The 17,850-nt window shown below is 42.9% G+C and overlaps 1 protein-coding gene across 3 annotated transcripts; it reads right to left on the reverse strand.

Moving 5' to 3' along the window:
• Positions 1-116: 116 nt before the first annotated feature.
• On the reverse strand, positions 117-17,633 carry LOC133401781 (Wilms tumor protein 1-interacting protein-like). 3 transcript variants are annotated; one of them, XM_061675162.1, is made up of 9 exons: positions 17,238-17,633; positions 15,970-17,105; positions 10,783-10,884; positions 5,616-5,683; positions 4,717-4,779; positions 4,019-4,149; positions 3,164-3,215; positions 2,356-2,424; positions 117-2,029 (listed from the first exon to the last, which is right to left on the reverse strand). In XM_061675162.1, the coding sequence occupies exons 1-9, from the start codon at positions 17,276-17,278 to the stop codon at positions 1,892-1,894; spliced, it is 1,800 nt and encodes a 599-aa protein (XP_061531146.1). In that variant the 5' UTR covers positions 17,279-17,633; the 3' UTR covers positions 117-1,891. The 3 variants fall into 3 exon arrangements, 1 of the variants encoding a protein (XP_061531146.1); XR_009768461.1 differs by lacking the exon at positions 117-2,029 and adding an exon at positions 2,736-2,879; XR_009768460.1 differs by lacking the exon at positions 117-2,029 and adding an exon at positions 2,736-2,951.
• Between the last annotated feature and the right edge of the window lie 217 nt (positions 17,634-17,850).

The raw sequence follows: 17,850 nt of genomic DNA on the forward strand, positions 1-17,850 counted from the left end.
CAAAACAAAACAAACAAAAAAACATTTATGGGAAATGGATCTCAGAATGGTTCATTTACAGAACACCTTTTGTTGATTAACATATGGGGGGAATAAAAAAAAAAAAGACTGGAAATATGTTTGACTGGGATACAGTACAGTCAGTTTGGTCTAGAGCACAGAATTTATTTAAATATAATCACTCAACAGTTGAACACACTTCAATGTTTTCTGATTATCTAAATCTACAACTGACTATGAAATAAGGTCCTGAAATGATGAGCAAAATTACTTTTAAGTTATGGAAAACCAGGCAACCACACATTTACGTTACACTGCAAACCAATCAATTGTCAATACAAGGCTTTTGTGCAATATACGAACAGGACACCAAAAGTAAATTCATAAAGGCCCAAAAACAAATAAACTTGAAAATATACAATTTCTTGCAAATTACACGAGACTTCAACCTTCATAGGGGCCTAGCGAAAAATAAAATAAAATGCATTTCTAAGTGCTTTACAGAGTGCATGTGACAAACTATATCATCTGCATTCTTGTTTACCTGATGCATCTACAAGCTGGTTTTCCACATCATCGCTTACTGATGAAATCTTGCATACGGAAGACAATGACTTGTGCGTTTTGCCCCCAAGTGGAACATTCGCCGCATTTTTCATGCCGTCTTTCCTCAAACACGTACTCGTGAGCACACTGAGAAGATTATCAAGACCAAAGGTCATGTCTAACCAAGGTCACACCGAAGCAGACAAACACTCACACTTCTGGGCAATTAAGGGGTCTCCAGTTGACCTAACGTGTGACAGGGAAGCCGGAAGCCATCAATTCCTTTTCGATAGCACTTGTAATCATGAGGGTCCCGGGTGAGCTGGAGCCCATCCCAGGTGAGATCAACCCTGGACTGCTAGTCGGTCAATTGCAGGGAACCATTCACACTCACAGGCAAATTAGTCTTTGTTGAACCCAGCATGCATGTTTTTGTAAAGTGGTCGGTAGCCGGAGGACCACCGTGCTCCCAAGAACCAATCCATCCATTGATTTGCTACACTGGAGAGAAAGTGTGGCACGGTACGCAGACTCCCTCCAGTGGCACGCAAAAGTCACTGCCTGAGAACAGTTCAGTTGTATTTAACTTTAAAGTCCAATACATTTGCATTTCATCTTTGAGAATTATTTGTTTTGAAATCATTAAATTCTGTTAAAACTCTATATTCTATTCTAACTTTTGTGCAACATATATCAATTCAATCATTATTTAAGCAGGTTTTTGGGGTTTTCTTTTTTCAGTTTGCAAAGCACTATTCAATACTGATTGCCGTCATGAGCTGGCGCCAATTCCAGCCGACTTTCGACCCGAGGCGGGGGTACATGTTGGACTTGTCACAAGCCAATCGCAGGGAACAAAGACAAACAAACATTCACACTCACAGGCACACCTCTGGGCAATTTAGAGCCTTCAACAAACCTGCATGTTTTTGGAATGTAGGTGGAAGGCGGACTACCTTGAGAAAAGAGCCCGGGGAGAACATGCCAGGGCAAACAGAGGAGCCTGACCCATGACCTCTAGGCTACCATGCCGCCTGCATGTATCCAAATACAACAGACTTTACTGATTCACTTGTCATATTTAAGTATTTCCACAATGTATTGCATGATCGAATAGATGTGTAAATCCAAAGCCGAAGAGTGAAAGTGAAGCTAAAGGGTCTAGCAATCAAATAAGGCTTTGGAGGCCCGTTTTACTTCATTTTAAGGGCATTGATTCATAAGGTTTTACGAATCCGTGAAGTGAATTTTCCAACCAATCCTCTACAACAAGAATTGTGATCACGCTCCACTCTGACAGTTTCCCCCTATGTCCACCAGATGGCGCCCTCCACCTATATTCCCGTTAATAGGAGGCGCTGCTGGCCAAGGAAGAGGAGCTGCCTGGCTCGATGTGCTTCAAGTGGCAGGAGTGGCAGAGAAGGTGGCCGTTCAGAGGGTAGCAGCGGTGACCCTCCTCGTCATTCAGCTCCATCTTACAGTCCTGAAAGGTACAAGTGGCAAACAACGGTAACGCATACCCCCAAGAAGCATCATTAGTTCTTCTTCACATGCTGCTTATTTCCCGTTTTCAGGAAGATGAACAGAAACAACAGTAAATCACATTTCCAGCACAAAGCAAGTACGACGACGGGAGTCGTGACGCGATATAGCCCGACTCGGCTCAGTGGTATATAATTAGTGTCACGGCTGTAATTAAGATCAGGGATCATGACGATGTCTAATCATGAGCCATTTCGAGGGCCTGTTTTTATGTTAGCAGATAATCCATATTGTAGTCGTGTATTGTGCTGTTGCATATTTACCCACCTCGCAGTGATAGCATTCCACATGATAATCTTTGTCCATGGACACCACACGGACGGTCTCATCAGAGCCCTGCCGAGATATTGACAAAACTGAAGCCCGTGTACCCAGAGGAAGACCCAGCAACTTCACCTTCAGCCAGTCTGATTGTCTCACTTTATTCATTACAATTCAGCACTCAACTGAGAAAATGTTCCCTAGTCAATCGAGGAACTTGAGTCAACTGTCCATCTCTCAATCATAGCGAAGGAGAACTGTTGCGAGTTGGATGTCTGCAGCTAAATGTGAATTTTCTGATGACTTGTTTTTTTTTTTTTTTTTTTTTTTTTTTTAAACTTTTACCGCCTACATTTGAAGAGATATCTGTACTTTCTACTGCTTACTTGGTAAAAATGGGCTTTTTCCTTTTTCCAAACTCCATTGCTGACGACGGGCGGGCGCTTTCCGTCCTGATTTCCACTCGAGCTTACTGGATGCGAGCCACCCCTCACATGATTTCAGTAAATCAGTGATCGTTTACTTAAAGCCTGAAGCCAGAGCCGACCCTCCATGTCAATGTATGTGGCCTGCGGAAGCTTGCTACAATCTTTCCTTGACTTCTGTTCAAGTAGTCATCCATTATGAACAAAAAAAAAGGTAATAATCACATGCTTTGTCAGACATTACTTAAGTGTTGAATCAGTACTTCAGCAAGTATCTGTAAGTTCTACTTAAATAAGAGTGTTGAGTATTTTTGCCAGTCACGAGTCGCAAAACACACAACCTCAATGTAAGAACATGAGAAAAAAATGTCATAATTTGACACGTTTACCTCAGATGGAAGGATAGGCTGTTTGCAGGAGGCACATTTAGGAGCCAGGACCCTGGAATAAAGAGTCAGGAAAAACACCTTAAATAGATACGCTTTACATGTATTGCGGAGCTAAAACGAAGCCAATCCAACTCCAAAAGCGTTCTTTCCCCATTTGATGTCCCTCCCAGCCCTTAAAGTTGAGCCTCAGTGTTTTTCCTTTTCAGTCAGACTAGATTCAGAATCTTGATCTGACTGAGCAGATGCCAGTTCCGCAGATGTCATGGCTCTCCCACAATCGTGATCCAGAAAGAAGGATCAGATATAAAATAAAATTAAAAAATAAAAAAAATAATTAAAAAATAAAAAGTTTTATGTGAGCACACACTCCGGGGCTGTCCGACTCTGCTGAGCAGCACATGTTGTCACGAGCAGCCTGCCAACAGCTGGACGTGCAGAGCTGCCTTCGGGGATGTGTTAGCCACTTACTGGCGGGCTTCACATTTGATTTGTACAGCTGAACAATATATGTGGCGGGAATTACGACAGGCTGCAGCGTCTTTATGGTTTAAGATTCATGGATGGCATGGATAGGCGTGTTTTGCAGTTGAATAGAGATGGAGTGGCCTCTGGCACAATGAGTGATTGTGGTTATGAGACCATAACAGTTTGACGCAAGCAATTAAGTTAAACAACAAAGCACAGACAGCAATTGACGCATTTCTCCGGAAATGAAGGCGAAATAAAGCGTGTCCAGATTTCTGCTGTGTTGGGGCTTGAGATCACATTTGGCATTGCGTGTCATACAGCTTCTTTATCATACCGCATTAATCCTCGATTTTTGCAGACCCTGTGAGCGGAAAGACCGATCCCCACCTGTGGTAGTCTTTAACACAGTAGATCTTATTTTCAGTGTCCACAGTAAAGGGCACGCCGTCGAGACTCTCATTGCAGATAACGCAGCGGAAGCAGCCCGGGTGGTACGACCTCCCGAGAGCCTGCAGGATCTGGAGGGACAAAATTAGTCCAGGATGTAGCGCATTATTATTTGCATTTCCTTGCGCTATTTGCAGCATCATCCAGCTGCATTACAGTAAATGCACACAGCATATAAAGCAGCGATTCCCAAACTCTACTGGGAGAGATAATCAGTGGTGCTGCGGGAAATGATCTATTTGCACGTAATGTTTCTGAAAAATTGTTCATTACATTTATACCTTTGTTCATCCGTCTATGCCAGCAATGTATACTGGCAGGCAGAACAATTCAATGTTCTTCCATTAGATGGCAGAAGGCGCAATTGACCTGTGAAGCCACCTGTTGCCATTCATACAACAGAAGAAGTCACGGCTTACCTGCGAGTAGCTTTGTGTTCAATAAAACACGCCCAGATTTCACACTGAATAAATCATTTTGTGAGTAAACTGAAAGTGGATCATTAGTTCAAGATTCAAACCTTTGCTGACATTTTTGCTTGGTGGTATTGCTGTGAGATTTTGCTCGTGTAAAATGGGTGCCTTGCAATAAAGGTTGGGAAACACCGATACAAAGAAACTAACACCACAAACACTTACCATGTCCATAATCAGATGACCACATGCATTGCACTTGTCAGCTGATTGCTGGAAACCTGAATACTTTAGCAGAAAAAAAAGAGACATGACAGTCAGGGCTTCCAAGACAAAGAGCAAAAGTAGTGTGAGTGTGGTTATTTTATAATTCCTGCATGGAATAGCTGTCATTCTGGCAGCAGCGTTTATGAGAAAACACTTTCACAGTCAGTGTGGCGTGGTTTCTTGGATTTGGCTTTCTTGAAATAATACAAGATCTTGTTAAATAATATTCATCGAAAATACAAGAGGGAGTAAAGCATATTTAGTGGACACATTTAGAGTTGCTTAGAATATAAGAAATGTGGTTTGGGGGGGGGGGGGGGGGGTTTACATTTCTAAAGGAAACATGTCTAGAACACGCTTCAAAAAAATTTTCCGTAGCAGCCAAACATTGACCCCACTGGTTTTCAACAATATTAGCTAACAATCAAATCGGTATATGCATTGCCAATTTGTCAAAACAATTTCACTGCACGGGTGTCAATACGTGCAACCCCTCCCCAACAGCCAATAAAGTTCGGCAGCTTCTCAAGTTACTGACCTCCTCACGACCCCTCAAAAGTTCAAGACTGAAATAATAGGCTGGTACCTTTCACAAGATCATTTAAGGTGAGTCTTATCATTAATCAAGCAAAATCCGTATGGCTGAAAGTGAATGAAGCTCATTATTCTACGGTTTCGTTTCAATGTTGCCATTGGTTCAAGAGGATCACAATAACACATTTCCATTTCGCATGTTCGAATAATATACACTCCTGTAAAGATATACTAACTATTACATTGACCAACTGGGGTGAAAACAGGAGCACCTCTCAGCTTGGCGATTGGTGGAGGTATTGCTGAATGTGCATTGAACTCACCAGGAAGTCCTCTTCACAAAAAACCCTTCCTCCAACGTAGTAGAAAGCCTTTCCTCTCAGCCTTCGACCTGCAAACAGCAAGATCCAGTCAGATCGTTTGCCGTTTTCATTCAATCAGGGACAATGCATGCAATGAAAAGTCTTAGTAGAAAACGTTGCAGCGTCAAGTTCATCAACTCTTATTAGCACAGCGCTAAAATTCAGGCGATTGATGACACTGTTCGGAAGTAATGGGCCCTCTTGCAATATTCAGCGTATCCTGCTGAACCTTAGGTAGTTAAACGGTGGGCCACTAGCTTTGATAATGTACTGTAGCTGGGGCACAGAGCGAGTTGCAAGCAGGTGAGGAACACATCTGGGTCCACCATGTGGGGAAGATCATCATTGAATCAAATTACTGGACAGGTGCAAGGGGGGGAAAAAACAATCCGTTCCGCTGGAATGCAACGCATCAATGGGCCAAGACCCCCAAAAATGTATTTTCTCCACATGCTGGCGGTACAGTAGTGCATTTCATGGCTCCATGCTTCTGCAGACTGATTCTGTCTCCCAAACACTCAAGCACGCACGCTGCCTTCAGATGGCGACCCCTGCGCAAGTCCCACAGGAAGAGGGAACATTCTTTACATTTTTTAGCGTTGGTAGGTGTGGGAGGGGGAAACCACAGGAGGGAGGCGCCATTTTTATCGCCATCGGTTTAGTAAGGCCAACAAAAGTGACCAGTACGTAAATCCATAAATAACAGAATCAGAATTAGGCTAGACTCCTGAATCTTCATTCTTCATCTTACCAAGACGAACTGGACAATTCTACGGCGAAAGCCCTTTTCTCACCCTTAATCAAATGTCTTCCATTTTCAGTTCAGTTCAGGGTATAATGGCGAGTGTTCCAAATCATTTGGATACATAGCTTGAGAGTCATTCCTCTCCTTCACATTCCGGCATATTCTATCCCAGTCAGCCTGAGCAGGAATGCTCTGAGCTTTGCGAAAGGATAACAGCTTTATTAAAGTCAGAAGGTAGGGCTAACTGCTCGAAAAGGACCGTGCTGAACTGCGTCTTCATAAAAATGGAAATTAGACAGAACAAAATACAAGGACATTTTCTCATTAAGGCCTTTTATGAATTCCCTTATGTAATCCTATTCAGAAATGAAAGCAATTCAGTGACCACCTTCTGAATAATTTCCCCATCCCACTAGGGCAGGGGTCTGCAATTAAATGTTAAAAAGGGTCCATTTTCCTAAATGTCTTCAAGCTGAGGACAAGATCATCTTAATGTATAGCATGAATTTTAGTTTAGTCCAACTTACCAAAGAGTGTCAAGTAAAAAATAATAAAAATAATATTCTGTAGCATTACAATATTTGTTGATTTTCACAGGGAAATTGAAATACTAATAAATAAGACTGGTTTAAAATGTAAGTAAAAAACATAATAAATGAATAATTCTTTTCAACAAGAAATCCTAAAGTGCTTAAATATCGAAAAACAAACTAAATAAAACAAACAAAGAAAATGTTTGCATTTTAAATTGCGACATTGTTCTTTGATCAACTACATTTTCAAATATATTTTTGTGTCATTTTCTTGTTTTAAACCATGTCGTTATCCGTTTACCCAGAACTTGATCCTTTAGACTTCTCTGCTCACCTCTTGTCTGTCTCACACACGCCCACTTGCTCCAGAATAGAATAAGACTACTATAAATCCCCCCAAACTTGCAAGGTTGAAACATTCAAACATTCTTGAAAATAATCTAATAAAAGCTCTGTGTCCGTTTCAAGACCGGAGTCGGCGTATTGAGGACCGTCACACTGGAGTCTCAGACCACATTCATTACAATGTGTACATGATATTACCAAAACAGAAACGAGAGTCTGAGTACACCCTTGGATGTTGACTGCTACCGAGTACGGTTTTGTTTTCCTGCATGTCGGTCACCTTGACAGAACTGCGGTGCTCACGCTCATCAACAAGACTTGTTACAAGCCAGCAAGCGTGAAAGTTGTCCTGCCCTGCATACAGTACAGCAGTGATTCTCAACTGGTGGGTCGGGACCAAAAAAGTGGGTCGAGGAGCCATTTTGAGTAGGTCGTGGACAGGTAGTAAAATGTGTATAGCATAATAATTCAGACTTTGTAAAACTCTTAGAGTTGCTTTGGTCTGCAGCCTTCATTAAATTTCCTAAAACGAGGGAAAACTATTGATGTTGCAATTTCCTAAAAAGAAGAAATCAGCGCCAAGACCTACATTTGTATACATGCAGTTATGCTCATCCTCAGTTTTCGAATAATGTGCTCTGAAAGGCACTTTAACCATGTAAGTATAAGTAGTTATGTTTAAAATGATATTCATAAGTTTTCAAATGCTATTTTTAAACAACAGTTATTAACTTCTGTAAAAGCGGGTCGCGAAACAGCGACGACAGGAAAAAAAAAACGCGGGTCGCAGGGTGACAACAGTTGAGCACCGATGCAGTACAGTATTTGCAGTACTCTCACTGCCGCACTGCATCCGTGCTGCTGTTGGTACAGCCATAAACACAGTACGTATACTGCAGCTGTGCATGCATATGCATACTCCTGTATATGTGGTAGGTGGCTTGGTCCACCTGAATGTTCTCCACACTGTACTCTTGTTGTGTCCAGCTGAAATAACAGCAAGCTGTGTGCTTCTGGAGCCCAGCCCCCCCCCCCCCCCAATGCCTGCATTCCTCCCCAGCCGAGATGGTTTTCCTGGGGGCATCTCACAGCGTTCACATTGAGCGAGCTATGAGAGGTATGTGGCGTATAAACTCCTCTCAACCTCACTTTAGCCATAACCCTTACTCAGCCCCCCACAACACCAAGCTTGCTTTTTTTTTATTTTTTATCTCATCTCTAATGCAAACAAGAACACATACAAGGGAGGGTACAAAAGTAGATGTTAATCAAACACATCGGCGTGGAGCCAACAAGGTCAAAGTTAGAAATAAATGTGGTGGGTGACCACAGTGTCACAAATACTTCACATTCCCTCCTTTGACAAAAGATTTTAATTGGCTCGAAAAGCGGCCAAAGTTTGCGATATGGTTAATTACCAACAACCGTTTCAATCTAGAAGGAAATTTGATTGCATAATAACCAGGTAAGGTTACTCTTTGGAAAACGACACCCTGCAGTATACACCGGTGGCGTGAGATGACATCGAAGATGCCCCACTGGCAACTCAAGTATCCTTTCAACGTATTGTACGATTCCAGTTTCCGGACAAAAAGCCATCCACGGTTTAGAGGGCACCGACAATGGCTGCTTATTACTTGAAACTCTATTTGTGCCACCAATAATTAACAGTGTTTTTAAATGTCGACATTTCATGGTCCATGGTCAGTCAACCTGCAATAACAATTGCACTTCAACATTCATCAGCACAAGGTCACCTACAGTATTTTAAAATTATGTTCACCATCACAAGCTAAGCAATGACGCAAAGTTAGATGACATTTACATGAAAATGTTTCAAATAAAAACTTGTTTTGGTTGCTCACTTATCCAGCAAACTTTGTTAAAGTGATCTCAAAATGGAAGCTTTGCAGTGTCATGATTTTCAAAGCAAACAAAGATAAATGCATCTTACTGAAACTTGAGCCATGCGCATAGGAAAACTACATCACATTCATTCATGAATGACGGAACACAGGGCGGTTGTGTGTGCGCCGCTCAACATAATGAGCTTCATACCAAAGTGCAGTGACTGTGACCTGCCGAGATGCAGCACTCCCGTAACTGAAATTTTCAACCCGCAATTCCTCAAACAGGGAGGGAGGACAAGCACATTATGAGAATTAAGGTGTCTCCGGATCTTTTTGCAGCATCTGGGTCGTTATAAAGTTTTCGTCTTTTCACAAACGTCATAAAACAAAAACACCTCTTTTTACTTGATTGTCCTCGTGTTACTACACCAGCTACTGGCCTAATATGGATACTGATTTGCCTGCATGACGACTGGTTTTCATGCTAAGACATTTGTTTAATTGTTTATGAAGGTCCATGTAAATGAGGCCTTGTTTGCATCCAACTAGAAAATGTCTTGCAGTAGAATTAGCCGAACCCCAATAGCAGTGTACAAGTTGTTATTTCAAGAAATGAGTAGATCGTAGTACAGTGAGATTCAGACAAAAAGTGTATGCTATGGCAAAATCTGGCCAAAGACATACAGCTGCCAAAGTCATTTGGTGTGGTGACTCACAAGATAAAAACGACGCTACCACAAAGCTGCTGTGGCTTCCAATGGTGTGTTTGAGGCTTCATTGACTCACCAGTGAGGGCGGTGCGTTTGAGTAATGCGTTTTATAAACGTGGACATCGTGAGTCCTCTACAGCAGGAACACCAATTTGCTTTCAGTGACTGATTCATTTCTATTTAACTTCCAGAGATTCAGTGTCCTTACGCTGGGACATTTCGTTGGGCCCGAGGTCAAAATTAACACTTTTCAAGCACTCAAAAAAGGCTTTTTCTGCTCTAATGAAATAAATAAAAATATCAATACAGAGATACTCAAAACTATTCTAATATGTAATTTGGGATAGTTATGATTTAAACCTACGCATCTTATGTAAAAGCAGAAAGATGATAAAGAACAAAAGATATATTTTACGCAGGGCTCGCCATAAAAAAACAAACGTAATTATTGAAAAACAACGACTTAAAAAGGTCTGACTAACCCAAAATAGAAATTGCATTGGGCCTCTTTCAGCTGAATCAATATTGTTTTATTATTTTATAGAAATGTGCATCACATTACAAAATACATGGGTGACACTCATCAGTTTGGCGTACAGCAAGTTTAAACTACAATTATTACTCTGACTGACGGTCGACAGTTTGGCAAACAAACCCACCTGACGCGTCTCCGTGGGAGCTTCAGGAGTGACTGGCATGCCCAGAAACCAAACACCACCAGTAAACTACGGTACTCACCAAATAATTGTCTTTTCACTCACAGTCGTGAAAGGCCACAAAGGAAGGCATTGTTTTCTTTCAAAAGGGTCTCCAGGAGTCAATTTGGTGTGGTTGTCGTTAGCTTTATGTGTGAATCGACCACAGTGAAGGTGGCAGTGTTTTAAACGCCAGTCAAGATGAAGGCACTCGGTGTGTGCGCGCATGGGCGTGCGCGTGCGTACTTACTGCAGGCACTGCAAGTGAAGCAGTTGTCATGGTAGAGGCTGCCCATTGCCTGACAAGCCTGGTTGGCTCCGTGCACGGCCTTGTTGCACTTTACGCAGACTCCTGAGAAATGACAAAAGTCGCCAGAAGACACAGGGAAATTGAGTGCAGGGATTAATTAGTGCAGTAGATCATTTTTAAATCATGATCTTTTAATGCTCAGTAAAGGTTTGCTGTTGCTAATACAACACATACTGTTCTTTTTAATGAGCAAGTTATAGGCAAAAAAACAAGTACGAAGGATCTGATCCGGATTATAAGAGCCAGAAGACTGTGGGGAGGGGGAAGCATTCAATTTAAGACAGGAAGCTAGTTAGCATGCTCTGCCATTGCAAGAAAGAAATATATCCTGCTTTGCTTATTTGATTTGGCTCGGAAGCCGACAAGTCTGTAAATGAAACACTGATCAAAATCAAAGGGCGCCTCCTTTCAGCGGACACGCCGCCATCGGCTGGGGGAAGATACGCTTGCTTGCATCAGATGTGCAAAGAAAATGAAAAAATTGGAGAATCAAGTGAATGTCTGTCCTGAACAAAACAAAACAAAAACAAAACAAAAAAAGCTAATGACGTTGAGTCGTGAGAGCATGCCAAGCCGACATTATAACCCGTCTTTTGACTTTTGAGCTACATATTGATCACATAGAAACCTGACCCCGAGCTGCAGCTGCATTCAGCTGATTCAAAAAAAAAAAAAATTATAATAATAATACTTTTCTTCTGCCTACTTGCCTTGCTATACTTAAGCCTGTAATGTATCCTATGCTGTGATAAGACAGCGGACATGCTGGTTGGGACAAATGTCAGCAGACATCATCTGTGATCGTTTACGTCTTCGGGCGGGCTGCTAAATGGATCGCAAACGCTATTAGTGGACAACCACTAAAGCGACTGTAACAATGGCTACAAAGCCAGCGCTCAATGATTCTCTTGCACCGGGAGGGGGGCATGAGGTTATTTGTGAGTGTGTGTTTTTATAGCAAAACTCCCTGGTGACTCGGCAGCCCATGCAGCCAAGCCCGCCCCTGGTCCTCTTCTGACACACACAAAGAAACTTCTGTTTCCACCGCATCCAACACACGACACGTCAGCCTCGACTCGAAAATACAGTCTTGCATTTAATACACTTATTCAACTGTTGCTCCAGACAGACCTTGACACAATATACATTTCGAATAGACACAGTCTCTGCAAGTGCAGTCACTGATGGGACACGTCATCAGGGACCCTAATGGCTGGAAAAAAGATTTAACGATAACAGAGGGATATTATTGGCGTGCAGAGGAATGTTGCTCTTATGTAAGCCATTTTGTTTACGTGACAACATTGTACAGTTTCCTGACAACAAAGTAACGAGCTGAAGACAATTTCTCTAGCTTAAAATGCCCGCTGAAGACAGTCAGTGTATGAACCAACCCAGTAGGCATAAAACTGTGAATGGATTCGGTGATGACGGTACAGTACATCCCATTGACCTTTTGACACTACTTCAAGGTCATGTCTCCTTTAAGTATACTTAGCTGTGATTTAAACACCCCCCCACGAGTACCAACCACGCAATAAAAGTACAGTCTCTGCTTTAATGCTCGTAACCTCGTCTCAGGTTGGGCCGCCACATATGTACTTTTGGACAATGTCCCACGTTCCAAAACAGTGGGATTATTCATGGGGACTGGCTGCTGGTTTCAAATGGGGGAGGGGAAGCAAAACATTAACCCAAGACCACCTCACCCCTCTTACCTTTCACAGCTGTCAAAGCTCTGGAAGGACGCAAGTCAAATATGCCAAAGGGGAAAAGTAAAGTAATCCCACTGTCCACATGCACTGCAGCAACTCACAGGCGTTATTTCTCATCTGTTCATACTTCAGTTAAATCTTAGAACCTTCAAATGAACGACTAAAATATTTTGGTCCTCTCTAAATTTGTTACAACAAGCGGATATAGCAAGCCAGTGTACTCCCGTTCTGGGATGTTTGCCACCAACCATCGGCATCATTTCCTAACTATTGTGTAGAAGTGCAACAATTTATCGTTGAATTGATAATTAATCAATTATCAAATTAATTGGAAAACTATTTTGGTTAATCAACAAATATATTATAGAGACCTTGTTTAACTTAAAATGATGTAACTCCTCGAATTCCAGCCTCTCAACTAGGGCTGGGCGCTGTTAAGAACCTCATGATTTGATTTCGATTCTTTAGGTTGCAATTCGATTCCTTATAGATTAAAATGCTCCGATATCGATTCAGTAAGAAGTATCCATCCATCCATCCATTTTCTTTACCGCTTATCCTCACCGGGGTTGCGGGTTGATGGAGGCGGGGTACACCCTGAACTGGTTGCCAGTCAATCGCAGGGCCCATTGAAACAAAAAAGCATTCGCACGTACAGGCAATTTAGAGTCTTCAAATCAACCTACCATACGTTTTTGGGATGTGGGAGGAACCCGGAGTTCCCGGAGAAAACCCACCCAGCCACGGGGAGAACATGCAAACTCCCCACAGGCTTGCCGCCAGTAAGAAGTAGAAATACACAAATAATTAAGAGTAAATGTTGACAATTTTGAAATATTTATTTTTGATGCCATGTAAAATAATAATAATAATATTAATAAAAACAGTTTTTAAAAAAGTATATAAAATGAGGCTTCAAAATCATGCAAAAAGAAAAAGCCTGTCTCTCATCAATTTCAATCTTAAACACTGAAGGAAAGTGAATAGAGAGTTTACCCAGACTAGTCAAGACAGGCTGGTAAAAGGAGTTTACATTTGCTGGACTAAATGTCTGTCATGTTGTGGGAAGCAGTTACGTGGTATTTGCATAATCCTGCTACGTAACAAACACACCAATGAAAACATGGGATAATAACAAACATAACTAGGCTGGAATATATTCATCAGACACGGTGACATGCTTGGGAGGAGATCACATTCACAGCCCCTCCAAAAGCTCGCCAGAAAAGAAGCCAAGAATCCCTGGGAAGCGTTCCACACAACAGCAGGATGGGATAAATCAACCCTCCATTTTAACACACACACACACACACACACACACACACACAACCAAATCAGTGTGTTCATTTGTGGGCAAAGCTTTAAGAAGAGGGCAGATACAACAACGGGATGACCTGCCACTTATTGTGTTCCTGAACCTATCAATCTCGATTCTCTCAGGCACATGTGGCCAAGAACAAAGAAGCACCAATCGATGTGTCCAAATTTGTCTCTTAGCTCATTCAGCCGCACCACTGGCGCCTCTTAAATGGCCTTCCTCTTAATATCTGGAACACTCATTACTAAAATGCCTTATTCTCCAGACATTCCTCTCCCAGCCTCATTTTCCCAGCACTTCCAACTGTAGTTATGTCAGTGTACAAATCAGGCAGGACCATTTTAGAGTCTTTCAGATTTACTGTATTCCTCTTGCATATCAGGAAACGCCATCCTCTTCTCTGCTGAAGAGTATATACATCCAATTTGGCACACTGCTTTATGCATCCATTCAAAAAAATGAATGGGTCCTTTTGCTCAATTTGTGGAAATATGATCAGCTTTATGATCAGCCTACACATTGCTGACGTCGCACGAGAGCATGACTCAGAAGATGAGCCGTGTCCTAGTGGGAAGTGTAGGACTGTGTGTGGTGATGTGGGACGAAAAAGAAAAGAAAAAAAATAAACTACTTTAGAAATCCTTTCCCCCGGTGGGCTTTAAAAGGCATCGCTCTCCTACACGTGTCATATTCACGTCGCACAGCTATTTGCGAGCAATGTTGTGACAGCGACGTACGCCAGAACATCTTGCGCACATGGAGGGGCTCAAGAGTTATAACCGTGACATTCCATCAGGAAATTCCTGCGAGGGTGGGTGAGAATGGAAGAGTGGGGGATACTGTGTTGCTGAACAGCTTTCAACATGATATCAGATCATCTTATGCCCAACGCTGTGTCACTAAATAGTATATCCTATTTCGACAATGGCCTTAGCCGCAAACAGCTGGAGAGCACATGAGCAAAACAAAAACAAACAAAAAAAAAACAGCTTTCTTCACAGCGAACACATCAGCAGACTATCCTATCTCGCCGACTTGCTGGATGATGGACGACGACAACTCTGCCAAGCGACTTGTCAGCACATTTGTCACTGAAGTTTATATAAACACAACAATCAATTTGGTCAGCCTTAATACGGACTATGAGGACGTCTCACACAACTGTGTGACTCTTGGCTAAAAACAAACTTGAGTGACATTTGAGTTCAACTCACAATTTGGTTGGGTAAACACTGATCTGGTTTGTGTTTCAAACGCGGGGGTTCGTAGGCCACAAATGACGACAGAAGTTGTTAAACGGCGTGACATCATAGTGGCGTGTAAAAAAAAGAATCAAGTAAAAAAAAGGGGCTAGATTTTCACTACGTAGTATAAGTGATTCAATTCTGAATTTGAATCAGATATCTTGATATATAGAGAAAAAACAGGAATTAACTGGTTATCTGCCAATACGACCGTTACTGTGAGCTGAAAGGCACTGAAAAACGATGGCTGGAGGTGGCTAGAACTGTAACTCCTCTACTTAAGAAGTGACGAGCAGTGTTTTAATTAATCTATGTGGAATCGACAGACAATGCCAAGCCAAACAATATTGTGCAGTGGAAAAGGGGTTTGAAAAGCCAATACATAAATAATAAGACTTCTTTGTAGCTGCAAAATCATACAGTAACTACAAAGTCAATACTAGATGGAGCATTTCGCATGAGAGATGTACGTTAATGATGTGGCCTTGAAATTTTTCTGGTCTCAGAGCAACGTTCCTCTTCTTGCCGAGCAAGCGTGGCTAATAAATCATTTAAAGAAAGATCTTTCATAAAAATCCATTTAAAAAAAAAAAAGATTGCCTTTGCATTTCACCAAGTGCAATCAAAAACATGTTTGCTCTTTGCTTTTTAGTCGTTGAAAAGAAGACCGAAACAGTGAGTTATGAAAGAAGAAACGTCTGAAGTGACCTGATGAATGACAAGCATGATAATCGTGTGTGTGAACAAGAAATCAAAAACAAGTGAGTTTATCTTCAGACATTCTGCGTGGGCAATTTCATCTTGGGAAAATGACAGACTTGTAGAATAAGGATCAGTCGTGATAGCTTACCAAAGTAGTCGGCTTTTGGTTGCATATTCATCTCCTTTTCCAGACGATTGGTGAGGGCCTCTAATTTGACTTCGGCAGCTGATGGGCCCTGTTCTGCTGGCTGCTGCACAGGCTTCAAGGAAGACGCTTCAGCACCAACGGCCTTCCCGAAGCTCGGTATTTGACTCTGATCTTGACTCTGGCTGAAGCTTTTGGAGACATTGCCAGGGTTTATGGCGGCAGAAGTGACCTGGACTTTGGTTCGAGGTGCTTCAGAAGGCACTTGAGAGGAAGCCACTGCGGTGCCATTCGGACAGGAGGACGTTCTCGAAGTGGGAGAAGATGGTGCATAGTGAGCTGCAGACTGTACGGAGGGTACATGGAAGTCGGCTCCTCCTGTGAAGGCACTAAGGGGCAGCGTAGGAATGAGGTCTGGTTTTTCTTGGTGAAAAGGTGAGCAAGGTGGACTCCTGTTAGTTGAGAGGGGGCCATCCGGGTTCTGCAGAGGTGGAGGACCGACCACGGTCGGAGATGCGACACCGCTCTCGGACAACGATTGGGGATTGTGGCGCTCTCTGGACGAGCCCCACGGAGCCGGATGACGAGTGTGCACGGGTGCGCTGTGAAAAGGGTTTCCTGTTCCTGGGCTGGGGGCGGCAGGCGTGACGTTCTGGTACAGATGTAGGTCGGAGCGCTCCTTATCATCGTAATTGTTTCCGTAGCCAGACGCCCTGCTGACTGGAGCCTCGGGCTGAATGGCTGCGTGGTTCTTCTGACTATCGCACTGTGAAGAGTGACCCCCAGAAGGTAAAGGACCAGACAATATTGGGGGCTTTGCTGCAGTTTCGCCTGGCTGCCTGGAGCTGCTGATGGGCGGCCTGTCTTTGGTGAAATATGCGTTGCCGAGACCCCCATTCATTCTCATGGCCTGGTTGTTTCTTGCCATTTCCTCTTGGTGTTTCTGCATGTGTATTTTCGTCATTTTAGAAGCAAAAACTCTTCTGGTCTCCTCAAAATCGGGATTATTACCTGCATCCCTCCTCGTCCTGAATAAACCATCTCTGGACGCTTCATACATGTTTAAGTCCTCTATAAACTTACTTGCCTCCAGTCCTAAATCCTCGTATTTATCCATTTTGGAGATGGCGGCTGGTCGACTAAAAGGAAAAAGTTTTGAAAGTCCAGGGGTGGGGAACAAACATAATAATAATAAAAATGGAGTTATACCTCCAGAGTGAAGTATTAGCTTAAAGTCCGTCAGCTAGCGGTCCTGCCACGGAAACACTTACCCGGACTCCGATTCAAACTTTTCTCCGTTACATGCAGCCATCTTGTTGCAGGATTTGGTTCCGACTCCTCTTGCGTGTCAGCTCCGTCGCGAACAAGCCGCCGTCTGTTTGCGTTTCAACTCGTCGCTCCCGGCTCTGATAGCCGCCGGGGGACTGGCCCCCGTCTTCCCCCGCGTCCTCCTCCCGCACTCAAGGCGGGCAACACATTCAAAACTTCAACGCTGTCAACACAAAGTCCCGCAAAGTACTTTAAAACAGTCGTTAAGTTGTCGACAAGTGGTTTATTTGGCTACAAATGACGGTCCGGGTCCGGGTCCGGTTCCGGGCCGCCGTCGTCGTCGTCGTCCGCCTCAGCGAGTTCAGCCGGCGGCGGACAATTGCGACCGCAAACCAGGAGCAGATTGTTTTTTTTAAAGGCGCAGTGCTGCGTTTCAAAACGGGACCGCAACCGCTGCAACAGTCACGCGGCCACGGTAAATAGAACCGAGACGCGTCGAATTCTGCATAAACGACGACGACGCGACGTCGTAAGGTAGATATTTAATCCATTTGTAGTTTATGTTTTTACGCCATTTAAAAAAAAAAAAAAACGGACTTTGATTATTGTTATGTG

Source organism: Phycodurus eques, chromosome 4, assembly GCF_024500275.1.
Source record: "Phycodurus eques isolate BA_2022a chromosome 4, UOR_Pequ_1.1, whole genome shotgun sequence".
Classification (NCBI taxonomy): domain Eukaryota; kingdom Metazoa; phylum Chordata; class Actinopteri; order Syngnathiformes; family Syngnathidae; genus Phycodurus; species Phycodurus eques.

Coding starts and splice junctions, on each gene's coding strand:
- LOC133401781 (XM_061675162.1), bottom strand. CDS start 17,278: ATGGCTGCATGTAACGGAGAAAAGTTTGAATCGGAGTCCGG. Junction 17,106..17,237: donor AAGTTTGAATCGGAGTCCGG/GTAAGTGTTTCC, acceptor TTTTCCTTTTAG/TCGACCAGCCGCCATCTCCA. Junction 2,030..2,355: donor TGGAATGCTATCACTGCGAG/GTGGGTAAATAT, acceptor TGTACCTTTCAG/GACTGTAAGATGGAGCTGAA.